This window comes from Pelophylax lessonae (assembly GCF_965119305.1).
Source record: "Pelophylax lessonae genome assembly, chromosome: 11".
Classification (NCBI taxonomy): Eukaryota; Metazoa; Chordata; class Amphibia; order Anura; family Ranidae; genus Pelophylax; species Pelophylax lessonae.
This window is the reverse complement of record NC_138778.1, coordinates 92,370,235-92,391,570: the sequence shown is the minus strand read 5'-3', so window position 1 is coordinate 92,391,570 and position 21,336 is coordinate 92,370,235. Positions and strand designations below refer to the sequence as shown.

The 21,336-nt window shown below is 47.9% G+C and overlaps 1 protein-coding gene across 1 annotated transcript in view; it reads right to left on the bottom strand.

The window, feature by feature from the left end:
- IFI35 (interferon induced protein 35) overlaps positions 1-21,336 on the bottom strand; it is a 129,585-nt gene that overhangs the window by 76,341 nt on the left and 31,908 nt on the right. Inside the window, exon 2 of the mRNA XM_082271499.1 lies at positions 1,300-1,458. Coding sequence (XP_082127625.1) covers positions 1,300-1,458 — 159 coding nt within the window. The remainder of the gene's footprint in view (positions 1-1,299; positions 1,459-21,336) is intronic.

The following is a 21,336-nucleotide window of genomic DNA, read 5'->3' as shown; positions in this document are numbered from 1 at the left end:
TTCACATATCACCTTGAGCGCTGCACTATTGTTTATTTGCACTATATACAGTATTTGGTGAAGTGCCAGCATCTACATACAGTGTCTGACTGAGCGCAGTTCTTTAAATTTACCACAAGTATAACATGTTTGTTATTAAAAAAAAAAAAAAAAAGGTTTTACAATCACTTTAAGGACCATTTCACCTGCCTGAACCTCTGGCCGCTATAGGTAAAAGTTAGACATTTGGTGGTGGTGGTGGTGTTATCATTACTGACACTAAATAACTTCCTCCATGTTAGCTTGTTTCACATTGTAAAAAACACTGTAGTGGAGAACATCGTACAGGAGCACAACTTCACATGCAGCTTTAAGACATACTGTATTGCTCTTCAAGCCTCATAATAGCTTACTGCTGAATGGCATATTTAAAACATGTCCCCTATGGCAGTATCTGGCCACCCATGTCTATTTTTAACATAAGCAGAGTTGTATAAAGTACTCGAAACCCATACTTGAGTAAAAGTGCTCGATCAAAACGTGACTTGAGTAGAAGTGGAAGTGCTCGATCAAAAAGTGACTTGAGTAGAAGTACTAAAGTATTCAACATTTTTTGTACTTAAGTATTGCAAGTAGTTTTTTTAAAAATTTTGCTACTCAAGTACTCAAAGTAAAAGTACCAGTAGTTTTGAAAAAAAAAATGCTACTCAAGTACTGAAAGTAAATGTACAAGTACTGTGTTATGTAAAGAAAGAAGTCAAAAGTTTGAACATCATATTGTTTTTTATTATTTCAAATGCAGCTTTTATTTATACATACAGTAGCATTTATTTTCCTATGCGCTGATAATACACATGTTTTGAGCTTCATGAAACCTGCCATCTACTGTTCTGGCAGTGGTAATTTTTATAATAGTAACGAGTAACTATGCAGCACAAAAAAAAAAAATATCGGAGTAGAAGTATTGAAATCATCGAAAAAATGTAGTGAAGTAAAAGTGGAAGTAGGAGAAAAAAATTCTACTCTAGGAAAGTACAGATACCGCCTTTCGGTACTTAAGTACATTAGTGAAGTAGTTCTACTTAGTTACTATACATCTCTGAACATAAGGTTGCAAATTGACCTAGAAAACAGGCCAGAAAAAAAAATTACATGACTTGACTCCGATAGACTTCACTGGAATTTGGGAGATATATTCGGCTTTTGTGAACGTCTAGTGAATGGAACTTTGTTAGGTTCCCCCATCCCTAGTTATGATATATCCACACCAAAACATATAAAAGATAATAGGTCAGTGATACTATTCTCACATCGACCAACCTTATGTTCTTGTTCTTTTCTGTACAATTCCTCCTCATTTTCACTAATCTTTTTTTTCTGTTTGTTCACGCTGTCTTGAAGCTGGCCAGCCAACTGTTCAGAAGACAGCTTCTCATTATCCAGATCATCCATCTCACGCAACAGTGAAGAATACTTTTCCTATGAAAAGACAAATGTACATTAATTAGAGAGACTGATTGGCTGTGTGGCATTAAGCTTATAAAAATATCTTTAGAAGATTAGACATTGGCATATTTTTACAAAGACATACCCCCCCAAAAAAAAAGCCAAAACGCCCCTAATAGCGCAGAATAGAGTTAAAAAAAAACAAATATATAAAAGCAATGTTTCACTTACATACACCCACTTGGGTCAAGCATATTAATGCTGTCACAAGATATCATTGGTAGCAGCCAAAGGAGCACTCTACTCTTTTGTGGTTGGCATGAAGGGAGTACCTAAAGCTAGAAAGCCCATTTAGTGGGTTTTATTCAAAAGTAACCTGCACAAATTGACTTTCCAACTTTAAATGCCCTTAGGCTATCCACAAAAGGACAAAAGTGCTCCTTTAATATTCCATTTAAAACAGTTGATATCTTGTGACACTGTGATATGTAGACATGCATATTAATGCTAAAGGAAAGGCCTTCAAAAAAAACAAGACTGAGGGGTCATTGGCAGCATTCAAGCATTACAAAGAGTGTAATAAGAAATGTAAAGACGAAATCAGGGCGGCTAAAATAGAACACGAGAGACATATAGCGGAAGAGAGTAAAAAGAACCGCAATAAATTCTATAAGTATATAAACAGTAAGAAAGCGAGGCCAGAACACATTGGCCCCATAAAAGACGATAAGGGAGTTTTGGCCACAGAGGACAGGGAAAAGGCGGTAGTGTTAAATAATTTCTTCTCTTCAGTCTTCACAAAAGAATAGGGGGGCTACACGAACCCCGCTTGTAAGGCCGAACTAAACAACACACCTCAGGAAATACCGCCATGGCTAACAGAAGATAGACTTAGAACTAAACTAGAGAAACTTAACATAAATAAATCACCGGGACTGGATGGCTTGCACCCGAGGGTTCTTAAAGAGCTCAGCCAGGTGATTGCCAGACCATTATTCTTGATCTTTAAGGATAGTTTACAGACGGATATTGTGCCAGCTGATTGGAGAAAAGCCAACATGGTACCAATATTTAAAAAGGGGCCGAGATATATCCCGGGTAACTATAGGCGGTCAGCCTAAAATCAGTAGTCTGCAAGATTTTGGAGGGGATGTTAAGGGACCAAATACAAGACTTTAGTAATGAAAACGGTATTATTAGTAGTAATCAGCATGGATTCATGAAAAATCGTTCTTGCCAAAGCAATCTATTAACCTTCTATGATGAAGTGAGCTGCCACCTAGATAAAGGTAAGCCTGTGGATGTGGTGTACCTGGACTTCGCAAAGGCCTTTGACACCGTTTCCCACAAACGCTTACTGTTCAAACTAAGGAAGGTAGGTATGGACCATAAGGTGAGTACCTGGATAGAGAACTGGCTCCAGGAGAGGTTGCAAAGGGTGGTGATTAATGTGGAGTATTCAGATTGGGCAGGTGTGGAAAGCGGGGTACCCCAGGGTTCGGTCCTGGGGCCAATCGAGTAAAATCTCAGTATTTGCGGATGATACTAAACTAAGCATGCCAATATCTTCTGGGCAGGATGTGGAAACCTTACAAGCGGACCTGAACAAAATTATGGGATGGGCAACTACATGGCAGATGAGGTTTAATGTTGAAAAATGTAAAGTAATGCACCTGGGTGCCAGAAACCAGAAAGCAAGCTACTCACTAGGGGGGGAATCTCTGGGTGAGTCTAGGATGGAAAAGGACCTGGGGGTACTGGTAGACCACAGGCTTGGCAGTGGCATGCAATGCCAAGCCGCTGCAAGCAAAGCCAACAGAATACTGGGATGTATAAAAAAGGGTATTCACTCCAGAAATAAAGAGATTATTCTTCCACTCTACAAGACTCTGGTCCGGCCGCATCTGGAGTATGCTGTCCAGTTCTGGGCACCGGTCCTCAGGAAGGATGTGCTGGAACTGGAGAGAGTCCAGAGAAGGGCAACAAAAATAATTAGGGGAATGGAGGACATCAGCTATGAGGAAAGACTACAAGCACTGAACTTATTCTCTCTGGAGAAGAGACGATTGAGGGGGGATATGATATCAATGTACAAATATTGTACTGGCAACCCTAGCATAAGGAACAAACTATTCAGAGAAAGGAAATACAATAAGACGCGTGGCCACTTACTAAAACTAGAGGAAAGGCGGTTTAACCTTAAAATACGCAGGGGGTTCTTCACTGTGAGAGCGGTAAGGATGTGGAATTCTCTTCCACAACTAGTGGTATCAGCAGGGAGCATTGATAGTTTAAAAAAACTATTAGATGGGCACCTTAAAGACCACAACATACAGGGGTATACAATGTACAGTTAACAGCAAACACACACACATCATAGGTTGAACTGGATGGACTGATGTCTTTTTTCAACCTCACTAACTATGTAACTATGTGCGGAATGAAAAAAATGTGTTTAGTTTCGCTTCGGATAGATTTGTTATGTTACTAATTTCGTTTAGTTATGGAATTCATTTAGTTTGGTTTTGGAATTTGGTTAGTTTCGATTAGTTAAAATTTGTTTTATTTATTTATTTTCTAAAGAACTTCAACTTTTCAAAATGATTAGAATTTGGATTGGTTGAAAAACGATCGACCAATTTGAATTCTGTGTGAAGAAATAGCTGGTTAAGGCAGTGGGCCGGGAAGCCGGCCGCCCGCGTCCTTTAAAACCATGAGTCATCATCTATCAGCGAGCTTCCCCACTGACAGATGAATGTAAAGAATAGAATGCCGGATATTGTCCGGCAATAGAAAAATGTTAAAAAAAACAGTGTAGGGTCCCCCCAAAATCCATACAGACCCTTTTCTGAGCATGCAGCCTTGCAGGTCAGGAAAGGGGGGGGCGAGTGAGTGCCCCCCCCCCCCCGAACTATACCAGGCTCTGCAGCTCTTCACCTTCTTTCTTCCCTTGCGTGGAAAAGCGATGATTGGGCAGCCTGTCAGCCTCTCCCCTCTCCATCACTGTAAACTTCCCACCCCCTTCCCCAATCAGAAGGGGAGCTGGGGACAGCAGCTTCTGCAATTGGCCAAACTATCAGCAGTGCAATATTCCTAATATGTGTTAATCACTCTAAAATATACCACTTGAATGCAATGGTGAATTGTGATCTTCAATAAATAAATATTCAAAGTGCATATATATGTAAACGATATCAATATATAAAGTGCATAGGTACACTACTTAAAGACAAAAGTGAATAGTGATCTTCAATAAATGAATATCCAAAGTGCATATATATGTAAACGATATCAATATATAAAGTGCATACAGTTATATAAATGTAAACCATAGACAAAGTGCTCCTGTGTTCGGTGCAAATAACAAAATCGTCCTTTTAATCCAGTGCTATGCCTTTCATCTCTTAAAAATAGTCCATGTATATTTCCCAGGCATGCAGGCAAACAATAGTGGTGGGAACCTCTAATCACCAAACACCTCGTGGAGAAGGTGGGGGCTTACCAAATTGAATGATTCACTTCAGCCTTATAGCAACACTCAATCAAACTGCATTAATAAAGGCTCCAGAAGGCACATGAAGGCTCCAGAAGGCTAATGAAGGCACACAGAGCGGAGACGGAGCTGTCATCCGACTGCTCAGCGGGGATCGGCGGATCGATCCCCCGCTGAGCAGAACGCACTCCGTCGGGCGATGCGCCTGTGTGAAAGAGGCCTTACTGAGTCAAAGAATCATGAATCTCAGTTAGAACACAGTACACTGAAAGAATCAAAGATTTATGAGTCTCCACTCAGGTAGCAGCAGTGATAAGATACAGACAGCCTATTTTAGGGCCAGTTCACACCATAGAAACGCAGTCCTGATGCGTTCCAGATCCTTTTCTGCATGCATGTTTTTGATGCGGTTTTCATGCACTTCAGTGCATTTTCCCCCTAATTTTTCTTAACCTTAAACAAGGACATGTGTGTTCCAGTGATTTTTGATGTGTTTTAAAGTGTTCCAGTACAGTCCAGTACAGGAAAAATGCAGCATGTTCGACTTTTTTTCCTGGAAATAGAACGCACTGGCAGGGCTGGCGCTAGACTACTTTGCGCCCTAGGCAAGATCAAGTACTTGCACCCCCCCCAAAATAAAACTCAAATTTTTTAAGAGCAGTAGAAAATAGAACCTATTTATGTTTATTTTTTTAGAATGGCACTTTTTTATTATTTATTTCACTGTGTGCCATTATAACAAAATATTTGTGATGAAATTCTGCTGACCCTAGCAGTGATACAATGTCTCAGCCCCAGCCTGGCTCACACTCATATGGCATTGTACATGCTAGGGGCCGGGAAGGGAGGGGCGGAGCCGAGGTGCCAGAGGTGGGGCAAGCTTCATACTTGGGATCTGCGTCTTGGAGGGAAGGGCGGAGCAAGGTGCCAGGGTGATCCGGGGGAGGAGCCAGAATTACCTGAGGGCAAGCTCCATACTCCAGAGTCGGGCCAGAGAGGGATTGGTGGAGCCGAGGTGCTAGGGGAGGAGCCAGGAATACATGGGGGCAAGCTCAATACTCTGAAGCTAGGCCAGGGAGGGAGGGGGCGGAGCCAGGAATTCCAGGGAGCAAGCTCCATACTCTGAGCCGGAGAGGGTGGGGCAGAAGTGCCGGGGTAACCCCTGAGGAGGAGCAAATACCCCAATCAGCTAAGAGGGGAAGGGAAAAGGATCATAACCTCCCGTTGGTCTCCTGATCCCACCACACTTTTTTGAATAATAGGATTGGCTGCACTAACTCCGAGCTGCATCAAAGCCCCTGCTCAGGAGATGTTATCTTGAGCCACTGCAGAGAGTAGAGAAACCAGCGGCCGTGGATGCGCCTTAGGTGGCAGTACGCCCTATGCGGCTGCCTATCAGTAGCACTGGCCCTGCGCACTGGAACTGCAAGCAATGGTGTGAACTATGCCACTGAACACCATATAGCTTACTTTCTATGCAATTTTGATGCAGAAAAAAAAACCCACTGAACTGCAAGTGGTGTTAACTGACCCATTATGGGACACTTTGCAATAGTTATAACACAGAACTATGATCCGATTGATCATAACTCTTTTCATACTGAATAAAGCTGATCAAAAAGGAAGGAAAGTGGTTAAAACGGATACAACTTTTTGAGATAAAAATACCCCCCTAATCCTAATCTATCGCTAATTACCCTAACACTAACCCCACATTACACGTCATTACAGTAAAGAAATAAAGATAAATACTTACCTTTAAAATTGATTGCAGAGCGCGGCCATCTCCATTGTGGGCGTCTGAAGCCGCTGTTGTCCCCCGCTGTGTCCTTCTTCCTGGAACTGGCTACCCAGAATGCCGATCGCAATCTCGCGCATGCGCTGTAGATTGCGATCGGCATTCTGAATAGCGTTCCCATTGCATCCTGGGATTGATGACGCTCATCACCCAGGATGCAATGCGAAGGAGGGAGTGATGTCGGCGGCCGTGTCCGCAGAGGGAGGAAGATGAAGGAAGGTAAGTATATTTGCATTAAAAACAAGGTAAGTGAAAAGAAAAAAAAAAATTACATTATCCAATTCTTTTTCAGGTACTTTAAAGCAAGCGGACAAGCCAAAAATAATTTTTAGAGTGGAACTCGGCTTTAAATACTCCACAGGTAACGATTTCAAAGCCAGTACATGACATCAGTTTAGAGTTAATGTTTAGAATGAACTATAAATTATATTTCTAGAATAATTGCTCACTATGTTCATTGCGACACCTAACCTGTGAAGCAATCATCATTTATGTAAAAGTGCATGCCCTACACACGTTTATTCACATGGCGAAATTGGGGGTCGTGGGGATGGTTTTACTTTTTATTTATCACTTTTTTCCTTTTTTTTCTTAACAAGTATCTGCCAACCTTCTATGAATCAGAGTCTTCTGATACACATCATATAATAGGGTTGAGTCAGATCCAGAGCTTCGGTTCACTTGCTTGTCAGCCAACTCAGCAAGCGAACCGAAGAATCAATTCATTAATCGTTTACATAGTTTGTGAGGTTGAAAAAAGACATCAGTCCATCCAGTTCAACCTATGATGTGTGTGTGTTAGTACACTGTATACCCCTGTATGTTGTGGTCTTTAACCACTTCAATACAGGGCACTTTCACCCCCTTCCTGCCCAGGCCAATTTTCAGCTTTTAGCACTGTTGCATTTTGAATGACAATTGCGCGGTCATGCAACACTGTACCGAAACCAAATTTATGTAATTTTCCCCCCACAAATAGAGCTTTCTTTTGGTGGTATTTGATCACCGCAAGGTTTTTTCTTTTTTGCTAAACAAATAAAAAAAAGACCGAAAAGTTTGAAAAATAAAAACGTTTTTTTGTTTATGTTATACAATTTTGTAAATAAATACTTTTTTTCCTGCACTGATGAAGCTGCACTCAGAGGCACTGATGAGGAGGCACTGATGGGGCGGCACTGATATGTGACACTGATAGGTAGCACAGATATGCAGCATTGGTGGGCACTGATAGGCGGCACTGATAGGCGGCATTGATGGGCACTGATAGGTGGCACTGATGGGCACTAATGGGCACTGATAGGCGGCACTGGTGGGCAATAATGGGCACTGGTAGGCAGCACTGACAGATGGCAATGATGGGCACTGGTGGGCAGCACTGATGGGGAGGGCACTTGCAGGCAGCACTGATGGGGAGGGCACTGGGGTGGGCATCCCTGGTGGTTCTAGTGCCCCCCCCGAGGGTCTGCACTGGTAATCAATGATCTGATTACCAGTGCCGACCCCCCCCCTGTCAGGTCAACGGCTCTTCCTGTGTACTATGTGACGAGCCGTGATTGGACACAGCTGGTCACATGGTAAAGAGCCTATGTCAGTACCGAGATCGGAGATGCGGGGAGTCATAACTAAACGAAATTAGTAACATAACAAATCTATCCGAAGCGAAACTAAACACATTTTTTTCGTTCCGCACATAGTTACATAGTTAGTGAGGTTGAAAAAAGACATCAGTCCATCCAGTTCAACCTATGATGTGTGTGTGTGTTTGCTGTTAACTGTACATTGTATACCCCTGTATGTTGTGGTCTTTAAGGTGCCCATCTAATAGTTTTTTGAAACTATCGATGCTCCCTGCTGATACGACTGCTTGTGGAAGCGAATTCCACATCCTTACTGCTCTGACAGTGAAAAACCCCTTATGTATTTTAAGGTTAAACCGTTTGTCCTCTAGTTTTAGTGAGTGGCCACGTGTCTTATTGTATTCCCTTTCTCTAAAAAGTTTGTTCCTTATGCTAGGGTCCTCACCAGTACAGTATTTGTACATTTATATCATATCCCCCCTCAAGCGTCTCTTCTCCAGAGAGAATAAGTTCAGTGCTTGTAGTCTTTCCTCATAGCCGATGCCCTCCATTCCCCTAATTATTTTTGTTGCTCTTCTCTGGACTCTCTCCAGTTCCAGCACATCCTTCCTGAGGACCAGTGCCCAGAACTGGACGGCATACTCCAGATGTGGCCAGACCAGAGTCTTGTAGAGTGGGAGAATAATCTCTTTATTTCTGGAGTAAATCCCCTTTTTTATACATGCCAGTATTCTGTTGGCTTTGCTTGCAGCGGCTTGGCATTTCATGCCACTGCCAAGCCTGTTGTCCACTAGGACCCCTAGGTCCTTTTCCATCTTAGATTCACCCAGAGGTTCCCCCCCCCCCCCCCAGTGAGTAGCTTGCTTTCGTGTTTCTGGCCCCCAAGTGCATTACTTTACATTTTTCAACATTAAACCTCATCTGCCATGTAGTTGCCCACCCCATTATTTTGTTCAGGTCCGCTTGTAAGGTTTCCACATCCTGCATAGAAGATATTGGCATGCTTAGTTTAGTAACATCCACAAATACCGAGATTGTGCTGGATATCCCCTCCTCTAGATCATTTATGAATAAATTAAACAAGATTGGTCCTAAGACAGAACCTTGGGGGACCCCACTTTCCACACGCGCCCAATCCAAATACTCCCCATTTATCACCACCCTCTGGACTCTCCCCTGGAGCCAGTTCTCTATCCAGGTACTCACCTTATGGTCCATACCTATCTTCCTTAGTTTGTACAGTAAGCTTTTGTGGGGAACGGTGTCAAAGGCCTTTGCAAAGTCCAGATACACCACATCCACAGGCTTACCTTTATCTAGGTGGCAGCTCACTTCATCGTAGAAGGTTAATAGATTGGTTTGGCAAGAACGATTTTTCATGAATCCATGCTGATTACTACTAATAATACAGTTTTTAAGTCTGGTATGTGGTCCCTTAACATCCCCTCCAAAATCTAGCAGACTACTGATGTTAGGCTGACCGGCCTATAGTTACCCGGGATATATCTTGGCCCTTTTTCAAATATTGGTACCACGTTGGCTTTTTTCCAATCAGCTGGCACCATACATAGAAACATAGAATGTGAATGATGCAGATAAGAACCATTTGGCCCATCTAGTCTGCCCAATATATCTGAATCCTATGAATAGTCCCTGGCCCTATCTTATATGAAGGATAGCCTTATGCCTATCCCATGCATGCTTAAACTCCTTCACTGTATTTGCAGCTACCACTTCTGCAGGAAGGTTATTCCATGCATCCACTACTCTCTCAGTAAAGTAATACTTCCTCATACTACCCGTCTGTAGACTATCCTTAACCACTTTACCACCGGAGGATTTTCCTGCTTAACGTCCAGGCCACTTTTTTGCAACTTGGCACGAATTTAACTGACAATTGCGCGGTCATGCAACCCTGTATCCAAACGAAATGTACGTCCTTTTTCCCACAAACAGAGCTTTCTTTTGGTGGTATTTGATCACCTCTGCGCTTTTCATTTTTTGCGAAAAAATTTACATTTTCTACTTTGACAGTTAAAAAATATCCAATATATTAAATTTTTGTCATATATTTAGGCCATAATGTATTTAGCTACATGTCTTTGACAAAAAAAATTCTCAATGAGCGTATTTTTAACCGCTTTAAGACCGGAAGATTTTACCCCATTCCTGACCAGGCTATATTTTGTGATTCGGCACTGCGTTATTTTAACAGACAATTGCGCGGCCGTGCGACACTGTACCCAAATTAAATTTATGTCCTTTTTTTCCCCACAAATAGAGCTTTCATTTGGTTGTATTTGATCACCTGTGCGATTTTTAATTTTTGAAAAAAAGAGCGACAATTTAAAAAAAAAAAAAAAAAACTATATTTTTTACATTCTGATATATAACATTCCCCCCAAAAAATTAAAAAATCAAAATTTTTTAACATTTTAGGCCAATTTGTTTTCTGCTACATATTTTTGGTAAAAAAAAAAAATCACAATAAGCGTATTTTGATTGGTTTGCGCAAAAGTTATTGCGTTTACTAACTGGACTGCGACATTGCGGCGGACAGATCGGGCCCTTTACTGACATTTTTCACACTTTTGGGGGTACCAGTGACATTAACACAGTAATCAGTGCTATAAATATGCACTATTACTGTAATAATGACACTGGCCGGGAAGGGGTTAACTTTATTGGTGATCAAGGGGTTAAATGTATGCCTCATGCTTACTGACGTGTGTGGGGGGAGGGGGTTGTGTGACACAGACAGAGATCGCAGGTTCAGCTATGCTGAATCCTGTAATCTGTCACTGTTTGTCACATAGGAGATCTGGCCGCTTTGTTTACAAAAGTGGGCGGATTTCCTCACTCGATCCCCGACGAACGGGGAAGAGCGGCGGTGATCACCGCCTCTCCTCCCCTGGCCCGACTCCCGCTGTGTCTGAATACAGCGGGAGCGAGGGAAAAGTCTGGTGATGTAGGTCTAGACGTTAACGAGCCACTTTGCCGCAGTAGCAGCACAGTGACCAGTGGTTAAAGATCATGAATAATGGTCTGGCAATCACCTGACTGAGCTCTTTAAGAACCCTCGGGTGCAAGCCATCCGGTCCCGGTGATTTATTTATGTTAAGTTTCTCTAGTTTAGTTCTAAGTGCCCATTCACACTACCTCGACTTGTCAGGCGACTGGTGAGCCTGACAAGTCGCGGTCCATGCAGTGCTACGGGAACCGTTCTGATAGGAGTGACTCAAGTCGCTCCGACTTAGAAAGTAGTTCCTGTACTACTTCGGGGCGACATCGGAGCGACTTGCATTGACATTCATTATATGAAGTCCGTGCAAGTCCCGCCGAAGTCGTGGTGCACGCGACTTCACAGGTCGCCCCCGAAGTCGTGCCGCGGTAGTGTGAACCGGCACTAAGTCTATCTTCTGTTAGCCATGGTGGTACTTCCTGAGGTGTATTATTTAGTTTAGTTTCAATGAGTAGTTCAAAATGAACCGATTCACATAAAAGATTCAAACTTCCTATCACTAACTCATATATGACGATTCTTTGACTCAGTATGTGCTGTATTGAGTACTCCTGACTCAGAACGAATATACATTTGTTTCCAGCTTGTCAGTGTGCTGGAAGCTTGTCTGATTGGTTGCAGGGAGGAGCTGAGCTCTCTCACTCTAGGATCATATTACCTGACCTGTCTCTTCTATTAAAAGTCAATAGTGAACGGTTTCATATGAATACCTTCAGTCAGATGAACCGATTCATCCAGTTCACTGAAATGAATTGGTTCAAAAGTACGATTCATTCATGAACTGGACATCACTAGAGGGTACAGGTGAGGTAGGGAAGGAAGGACGGGTGGTGTAGATGAGATGAGGTGGGAAAGGGAGGATGAATGAGGTAGGTAAGGCAGCAATGGAGCCAGTGCTGTATCCTGGCCTAGGCCAACAAGGCCCAGGCCTAGGGCGGCACTTTGCAGGGGGGCAGCAGAAAAAATATTTCATTATTTGTATAATGACTATGGACTTTCTATTTTTTATACAAAAAAGTGAAATAATCCTATAATTACAATCAGTGGCAGCAAACACAAGTCCAAATATCTTAAAAGAGTAATCTTACTAATCCCATGACATAAGGCTGTACTAATGGGCACTCATGGGGCTGCACTGGTGACCACTGATGAGGCCACACTGATATTATGCTGCACAGATGGGCAATAAAGAGGCGGTACTGATAAGGCTGCACTGATGAGGCTGAACTTATGGGAACCGATGAAGCTACGCTGATGGGCACTGATAGACTGTGGTTATGGTCTGTGGTTTACAGATGACAGGGTGGGTCATAAACGGGAAGGGGTGTGGCCTTTACAGGAAGGGGTGGATCATATTTAAATTAGGGGGTGCACAAGTTTAGTCAGGCCTAGGGCAGCACAAAACCTAAATACGCCACTGAATGGAGCAGTGTTGGTGAGGCAATTAGAGAATGTAAGGCTAATGGGGGGGGGGGGTGGAGTAGGTGAGGTGGTGGGGAGGGGAAGGGAAGATGGATAAGGTTAGTAAGGTATTGGAGAAATAGAAGACTGATGGGGGGGGGGGGGAGATGGATGAGGTTGGAAAAAGGCAGTGGATAAATAGAAGACTGATAGTGGAGGGGGGGGGGGGTGGTGGAATGAAGTAGGTGAAGTAGTGGTGAGATGGGGAGGGGGGGTTGGAGAATAGGTGAGGTGGTGGGGAGGGGAAGGGAAGATGGATGATGTTGGTAAGGCAGTGGAGAAATAGAAGACTGATGGGGGGGGGGGGGTGAAGTAGGTGAGGTGGTAGGGGAGGGGAAGGGAAGATGGATGAGGTTGGTAAGGCAGTGGAGAAATAGAAGACTGGCGGGGGGGGGGGGGGGTGAAGTAGGTGAGGTGGTAGGGAGGGGAAGGGAAGATGGATGAGGTTGGAAAAGGCAGTGCATAAATGGAAGACTGATAGGGGGGGGGTGTAATGAAGTAGGTGAAGTAGTGGTGAGATGGGGGGGGGTAGAGAGTAGGTGAGGTGGTGGGGAGGGGTGGAGTAGGTGAGGTGGTGGGGAGGGGAAGGGAAGATGGATAAGGTTGGTAAGGCAGTGGAGTAACGGAAGACTGACGAGGTGGAGGGGAATGGAGTGGGTGAGGTGGGGGTGGGGAGGTAAGATAGATGATTTTGGTAAGGCAGTGGATAAACGGAAGACTGATGAGATGGGGGGGTGGAGTAGGTGAGGTGGTGGGGAGGGGAGGGGAAGGGAAGATGGATAAGGTTGGTAAGGCAGTGGAGTAACGGAAGACTGACGAGGTGGGGGGAATGGAATGGGTGAGGTGGGGGTGGGGGGGTAAGATAGATGAGGTTGGTAAGGCAGTAGATGAACAGAAAACTGATGGGGGGGGTGGAATGAAGTAGGTGAGGTGGTGGGGGAGGGGAAGGGAAGATGGATGAGGTTGGTAAGGCAGTGGAGAAATAGAAGACTGGCGGGGGGGTGAAGTAGGTGAGGTGGTAGGGAGGGGAAGGGAAGATGGATGAGGTTGGAAAAGGCAGTGCATAAATGGAAGACTGATGGGGGGGGGGTGTAATGAAGTAGGTGAAGTAGTGGTGAGATGGGGGGGTAGAGAGTAGGTGAGGTGGGGAGGGGTGGAATAGGTGAGGTGGTGGGGAGGGGAAGGGAAGATGAATAAGGTTGGTAAGGCAGTGGAGTAACGGAAGACTGACGAGGTGGAGGGGAATGGAGTGGGTGAGGTGGGGGTGGGGAGGTAAGATAGATGAGGTTGGTAAGGCAGTGGATAAACGGAAGACTGATGAGATGGGGGGGTGGAGTAGGTGAGGTGGTGGGGAGGGGAGGGGAAGGGAAGATGGATAAGGTTGGTAAGTCAGTGGAGGAACGGAAGACTAATGAGATGGGTGGGGGGCGAGGGAATGGAGTGGGTGAGGTGGTGGGGGAGGGGAAGGGAAGATGGATGAGGTTGGTAAGGCAGTGGATGAACGGAAGACTGATGAGATGGGGGAAGGGGTGGAATAGCTGAGGTGGTGGGGGAGGGGAGGGGAGGGGAAGGGAAGATGGATAAGGTTGGTAAGGCAGTGGAGTAACGGAAGACTGACGAGGTGGGGGGGAATGGAATGGGTGAGGTGGGGGTGGGTAAGATAGATGAGGTTGGTAAGGCAGTAGATGAACAGAAAACTGATGGGGGGGGGTGGAATGAAGTAGGTGAGGTGGTGGGGGAGGGGAAGGGAAGATGGATGAGGTTGGTAAGGCAGTGGATGAACGGAAGACTGATGAGATGGGGGAGGGGTGGAATAGGTGAGGTGGTGGGGGAGGGGAAGGGAAGATGGATAAGGCTGGTAAGGCAGTGGAGTAACGGAAGACTGACGAGGTGGGGGGGGGGAATGGAATGGGTGAGGTGGGGGCGGGGGGGGGTAAGATAGATGAGGTTGGTAAGGCAGTGGAGGAACAAAAGACTGATGAGATGGGTGGGGGGGGGGTGGAGTAGGTGAGGTGGTGGGGGGGGAATGGAGTGGGTGAGCTGGTGGGAAGGGGAAGGGAAGATGGATGAGGTTGGTAAGGCAGTAGAGTACCGGAAGACTGACGAGGTGGAGGGGAATGGAGTGGGTGAGGTGGGGGTGGGGAGGTAAGATAGATGAGGTTGGTAAGGCAGTGGATAAACGTAAGACTGATGAGATGGGGGGGGTGGAGTAGGTGAGGTGGTGGGGAGGGGAGGGGAAGGGAAGATGGATAAGGTTGGTAAGTCAGTGGAGGAACGGAAGACTAATGAGATGGGTGGGGGGCGGGGGAATGGAGTAGGTGAGGTGGTGGGGAAGGGAAGATGGATGAGGTTGGTAAGGCAGTGGAGAAACAGAAGACTGATGAGAAGGGGGGGTGAGGGGGGAGGGGAAGGGAAGATGGATGAGGTTGGTAAGGCAGTGGATGAACGGAAGACTGATGAGATGGGGGAGGGGTGGAATAGGTGAGGTGGTGGGGGAGTGGAGGGGAAGGGAAGATGGATAAGGTTGGTAAGGCAGTGGAGTAACGGAAGACTGACGAGGTGGGGGGGAATGGAATGGGTGAGGTGGGGGTGGGGGGGTAAGATAGATGAGGTTGGTAAGGCAGTAGATGAACAGAAAACTGATGGGGGGTGGAATGAAGTAGGTGAGGTCGTGGGGGAGGGGAAGATGGATGAGGTTGGTAAAGCAGTGGATGAACGGAAGACTGATGAGATGGGGGGAGGGGTGGAATAGGTGAGGTGGTGGGGGAGGGGAAGGGAAGATGGATAAGGTTGGTAAGGCAGTGGAGTAACGGAAGACTGACGAGGTGGGGGGGAATGGAATGGGTGAGGTGGGGTGGGGGGGGGTAAGATAGATGAGGTTGGTAAGGCAGTGGAGGAACAAAAGACTGATGAGATGGGTGGGGGGGTGGAGTAGGTGAGGTGGTGGGGAGGGAATGGAGTGGGTGAGGTGGTGGGGAGGGGAAGGGAAGATGGGTGAGGTTGGTAAGGCAGTAGAGGAATGGAAGACTGATGGGGGGAGGGAATGGAGTGGGTGAGGTGGTGGGGGAGGAGAAAGGGAGAAGGATAAGGTTGGTATGGCAGTGGAGGAACGGAAGACTGACGAGGTGGGGGGGAATGGAATGGGTGAGGTGGGGGTGTGGGGGTAAGATAGATAAGGTTGGTAAGGCAGTGGTGAAACAAAAGACTGATGAGATGGGTGGGGGGGTTGGAGTAGGTGAGGTGGTGGGGGAGGGGAAGGGAAGATGGATGAGGTTGGTAAGGCAGTGGATAAACGGAAAACTGATGAGATGGGGAGTGGAGTAGGTGAGATGGGGGGGTGGAGTAGGTGAGGTGAGGTGGTGGGGGAGGGGAGGGGAGGGGAAGGGAAGGGAAGGGAAGATGGATAAGGTTGGTAAGTCAGTGGAGGAACGGAAGACTGATGAGATGGGGGGGGTGGAGGTGAGGTGGTGGGGAGGGGAAAGGAAGATGGATGAGGTTGGTAAGGCAGTGGATGAACAGAAGACTGATGAGGGAAGGCGGGGGGGGGGGTATACGGTGGGAGGGGAGGGTAAGATGGATGAGGTTGGTAAGGCAGTGGAGAAACAGAAGACTGCTGAGGGGGTGTGAGGTGGGAGGAGAAGGGAAGATGGATGAGGTTGGTATGGCAGTGGATGAACAGAAAACTGATGGGGGGGGGGGTGGAATGAAGTTAGTGAGGAGGTGGGGGAGGGGAAGGGAAGATGGATGAGGTTGGTAAGGCAGTGGAGACATTGAAGACTGATGAGGGAGGGGGTGAGGTGGGAGGGGAAGGGAAGATGGATGAGGTTGGTAAGGCAGTGGATGAACGGAAGACTGATGGGGGGGGGGTGGAATGAAGTAGGTGAGGTAGTGGGGAAGGGAAGATGGATGAGGTTGGTAAGGCAGTGGATGAAGAGAAGACTGATGAGATGGGGGGTGGGAAGGTAAGATAGATGAGGTTGGTAAGGCAGTGGAGGGACAGAAGACTAATGGGGGGGGAGGCAAGGGAATGGAGTGGGTGAGGTGGTGGAGGAGGGAAAGGGAATATGGATGAGGTTGGTAAGGCAGTGGAGGAACGGAAGACTGATGAGGTGGGGTGGGGGGGAATGGAGTAGGTGAGGTGGTGGGGGAGAGGAAGGGAAGATGGATAAGGTTGGTAAGGCAGTGGAGGAATGAAAGACTGATGAGATAGAGGGGGGATGGTGGTGAGGTGGTGGGGAGGGAATGGAGTGGGTGAGGTGGTGGGGAAGGGAAAGGAAGATGGATGAGGTTGGTAAGGCAGTGGATGAACTGAAGACTGATGAGGTGAGGCGGGGGGGGGTGAGGTGGGAGGGGAATGGAAGATGAATGAGGTTGGTAAGGCAGTGGAGGAATAGAAGACTGATGGAGGGGGGTGAGGTGGGAGGGGAAGGGAAGATAGATGAGGTTGGTAAGGCAGTAAGTGAACGGAAGACTGATTGGGGGGGGGGGAGTAGAATGAAGTAGGTGAGGTAGTGGGGAAGGGGAAGGGAAGATGGATAAGGTTGGTAAGCCAGTGGAGGAATGTAAGACTGATCAGGGGAGGAGAGGGGGGGTGAGGTGGGAGGGGGAGGGGGAGGGAAGATGGATGAGGTTGGTAAGACAGTGGAGGAAAAGAAGACTGATGAGGGGGGAGGGGTGGAGTAGGTGAGGTGGTGGGGAGCGGAAAAGAAGATGGATGAGGTTGGTAAGGCAGTAAAGGAACGGAAGACTGATGAGATGGGGGGGGGGTGGATTGGGTGAGGTGGTGGGAAAGGGAAGATGGGTAAGGTTGGTAAGGCAGTGGATGAACAAAAGACTGATGAGGTGAGGCGGGGGGGGGGTGAGGTGGGAGGGGAATGGAAGATGAATGAGGTTGGTAAGGCAGTGGAGGAATAGAAGACTGATGGAGGGAGGGGGGGGGTGAGGTAGGAGGGGAAGGGAAGATAGATGAGGTTGGTAAGGCAGTAAGTGAACGGAAGACTGATTGGGGGGGGAGTAGAATGAAGTAGGTGAGGTAGTGGGGAAGGGGAAGGGAAGATGGATAAGGTTGGTAAGCCAGTATAGGAATGTAAGACTGATCAGGGGAGGAGAGGGGGGGTGAGGTGGGAGGGGGAGGGAAGATGGATGAGGTTGGTAAGACAGTGGAGGAAAAGAAAACTGATGAGGGGGGAGGGGTGGAGTAGGTGAGGTGGTGGGGAGCGGAAAAGAAGATGGATGAGGTTGGTAAGGCAGTAAAGGAACGGAAGACTGATGAGATGGGGGGAGGGGTGGATTGGGTGAGGTGGTGGGAAAGGGAAGATGGGTAAGGTTGGTAAGGCAGTGGATGAACAAAAGACTAATGAGATGGGGGGGGGGGGGAGAATGGATGGAGTAGGTGAGGTGGTGGGGAGCGGAAAAGAAGATGGATGAGGTTGGTAAGGCAGTAAAGGAACGGAAGACTGATGAGATGGGGGGGGTGGATTGGGTGAGGTGGTGGGAAAGGGAAGATGGGTAAGGTTGGTAAGGCAGTGGATGAACAAAAGACTGATGAGGTGAGGCGGGGGGGGGAGGGTGGGAGGGGAATGGAAGATGAATGAGGTTGGTAAGGCAGTGGAGGAATAGAAGACTGATGGAGGGAGGGGGGGGGGGTGAGGTGGGAGGGGAAGGGAAGATAGATGAGGTTGGTAAGGCAGTAAGTGAACGGAAGACTGATTGGGGGGGGAGTAGAATGAAGTAGGTGAGGTAGTGGGGAAGGGGAAGGGAAGATGGATAAGGTTGGTAAGCCAGTATAGGAATGTAAGACTGATCAGGGGAGGAGAGGGGGGGTGAGGTGGGAGGGGGAGGGAAGATGGATGAGGTTGGTAAGACAGTGGAGGAAAAGAAAACTGATGAGGGGGGAGGGGTGGAGTAGGTGAGGTGGTGGGGAGCGGAAAAGAAGATGGATGAGGTTGGTAAGGCAGTAAAGGAACGGAAGACTGATGAGATGGGGGGGGGTGGATTGGGTGAGGTGGTGGGAAAGGGAAGATGGGTAAGGTTGGTAAGGCAGTGGATGAACAAAAGACTAATGAGATGGGGGGGGGGGGGGGGAGAATGGATGGAGTAGGTGAGGTGGTGGGGAGGGGAAGATGGATGAGGTTGGTAAGGCAGTGGATGTACGGAAGACTGATGAGATGGGGCGGGGGGAATGGAGTGGGTGAAGTGAAGGGGAAGGGAATGTAAGATGGATAAGGTTGGTAAGGCAGTGGAGGAATGGAAGATTGATGAGGTGGGGGGGGGGGAATGAAGTGGGTGAGGTGGGGGGAGGTAAGATGGATGAGGTTGGTAAGGCAGTGGATGAACAAAAGATTGATGAGATGGGAGGAGAATGGAGTAGTTGAGTTGGTGGGGAGGGAATGGAGTGGGTGAGGTGGTGGGGGAGGGGAAGGGAAGATAATTTAGGGTTGTAAAGCAGTGGAGGAACGGAAGATTGATGAGGTGGGGGGCAGAATAGAGTGGGTGAGGTGGGGGGGGGGTAAGATGTATGAGGTTGGTAAGGCAGTGGAGGAACAAAAGACTGATGAGATGGGGGGGTGGAGTAGGTGAGGTGGTGGGGGAGGGGGAAGGGAAGATGTAAAAGATTGGTAAGCCAGTGGATGAACTGAAGACTGATGAGGGGAGGCGGGGGGGGGGGGTGAGGTGGAAGGGGAAGGGAAGATGGATGAGGTTGGTAAGGCAGTGGAGGAATAGAAGACTGATGGGGGGAGGGGGTGAGGTGGGAGGGGAAGGGAAGATGGATGAGGTTGGTAAGGCAGTAAGTGAACGGAAGACTGATTGGGGGGGAGTGGAATGAAGTAGGTGAGGTAGTGGGGAAGGGTAAGGGAAGATGGATAAGGTTGGTAAGCCAGTGGAGGAAAAGAAGACTGATGAGGGGGGGAGGGGGGTGGAGTAGGTGAGGTGGTGGGGAGGGGAAAATAAGATGGATGAGGCTTGTAAGGCAGTGGAGGAACGGAAGACTGATGGGGGGGTGGAGTAGGTGAGGTGGTGGGGGAGGGGGAGGGAAGATGGGTAAGGTTGGTAAGGCAGTGGATGAACGGAAGATTGATGAGATGGGAGGAGAATGGAGTAGTTGAGTTGGTGGGGAGGGAATGGAGTGGGTGAGGTGGTGGGGGAGGGGAAGGGAAGATCATTAAGGTTGGTAAAGCTGTGGAGGAACGGAAGATTGATGAGGTGGGGGGGGGGGGGGTAAGATGTATGAGGTTGGTAAGGCAGTGGAAGAACAAAAGACTGATGAGTCTTTTGTTCTTCCAAAGGTGAGGTGGACGGGGAGGGGAAGGGAAGATGGATGAGGTTGATAAGGCAGTGGAAAAATGGAAGAATGATGAGGGGTGGGGCGTGAGGTGGGAGCGGAAGGGAAGATGGATGAGGTTGGTAAGGAGTGGATGAACTGGAGACTGATGAGATGGGGGGGTCTGGAGTAGGTGAGGTGGTGGGGAGGGGTAGGGAAGATGGATGAGGCTTGTAAGGCAGTGGAGGAACGGAAGACTGATGGGGGGGGGGGGGGAATGGAGTAGGTGAGGTGGTGGGGAGGGGGAGGGAAGATGGGTAAGGTTGGTAAGGCAGTGGATGAACAAAAGACTGATGAGATGGGGGGGGGGGGGGGAATGGATGGAGTAGGTGAGGTGGTGGGGAGGGGAAGATGGATGAGGTTGGTAAGGCAGTGGATGTACGGAAGACTGATGAGATGGGGCGGGGGGGAATAGAGTGGGTGAAGTGGAGGGGAAGGGAATATAAGATGGATAAGGTTGGTAAGGCAGTGGAGGAATGGAAGACTGATGAGGTGGGGGGGGGGGAATGGAGTGGGTGAGGTGGGGGGAGGTAAGATGGATGAGGTTGGTGGGGGGAGGTAAGATGGATGAGGTTGGTAAGGCAGTGGATGAACAAAAGACTGATGAGATGGGGGGGGGGTGGAGTAGGTGAGGTGGTGGGGGAGGGGAAGGGAAGATGTATAAGGTTGGAAAGGCAGTGGATGAACGGAAGACTTATGGGGGGGGGGGGGATGAAGTAGGTGAGGTGGACGGGGAGGGAAAGGGAAGATGGATGAGGTTGATAAGGCAGTGGAAAAATGGAAGACTGATGAGGGTGGGGGGTGAGGTGGGAGCGGAAGGGAAGATGGATGAGGTTGGTAAGGCAGTAAGTGAACGGAAGACTGATTGGGGGGGAGTGGAATGAAGTAGGTGAGGTAGTGGGGAAGGGTAAGGGAAGATGGATAAGGTTGGTAAGCCAGTGGAGGAAAAGAAGACTGATGAGGGGGGGAGGGGGTGGAGTAGGTGAGGTGGTGGGGAGGGGAAAAGAAGATGGATGAGGCTTGTAAGGCAGTGGAGGAACGGAAGACTGATGGGGGGGGGGGGGAATGGAGTAGGTGAGGTGGTGGGGGAGGGGAAGGGAAGATGGGTAAGGTTGGTAAGGCAGTGGATGAACAAAAGACTGATGAGATGGGGGGGGGGGAATGGATGGAGTAGGTGAGGTGGTGGGGAGGGGAAGATGGATGAGGTTGGTAAGGCAGTGGATGTACGGAAGACTGATG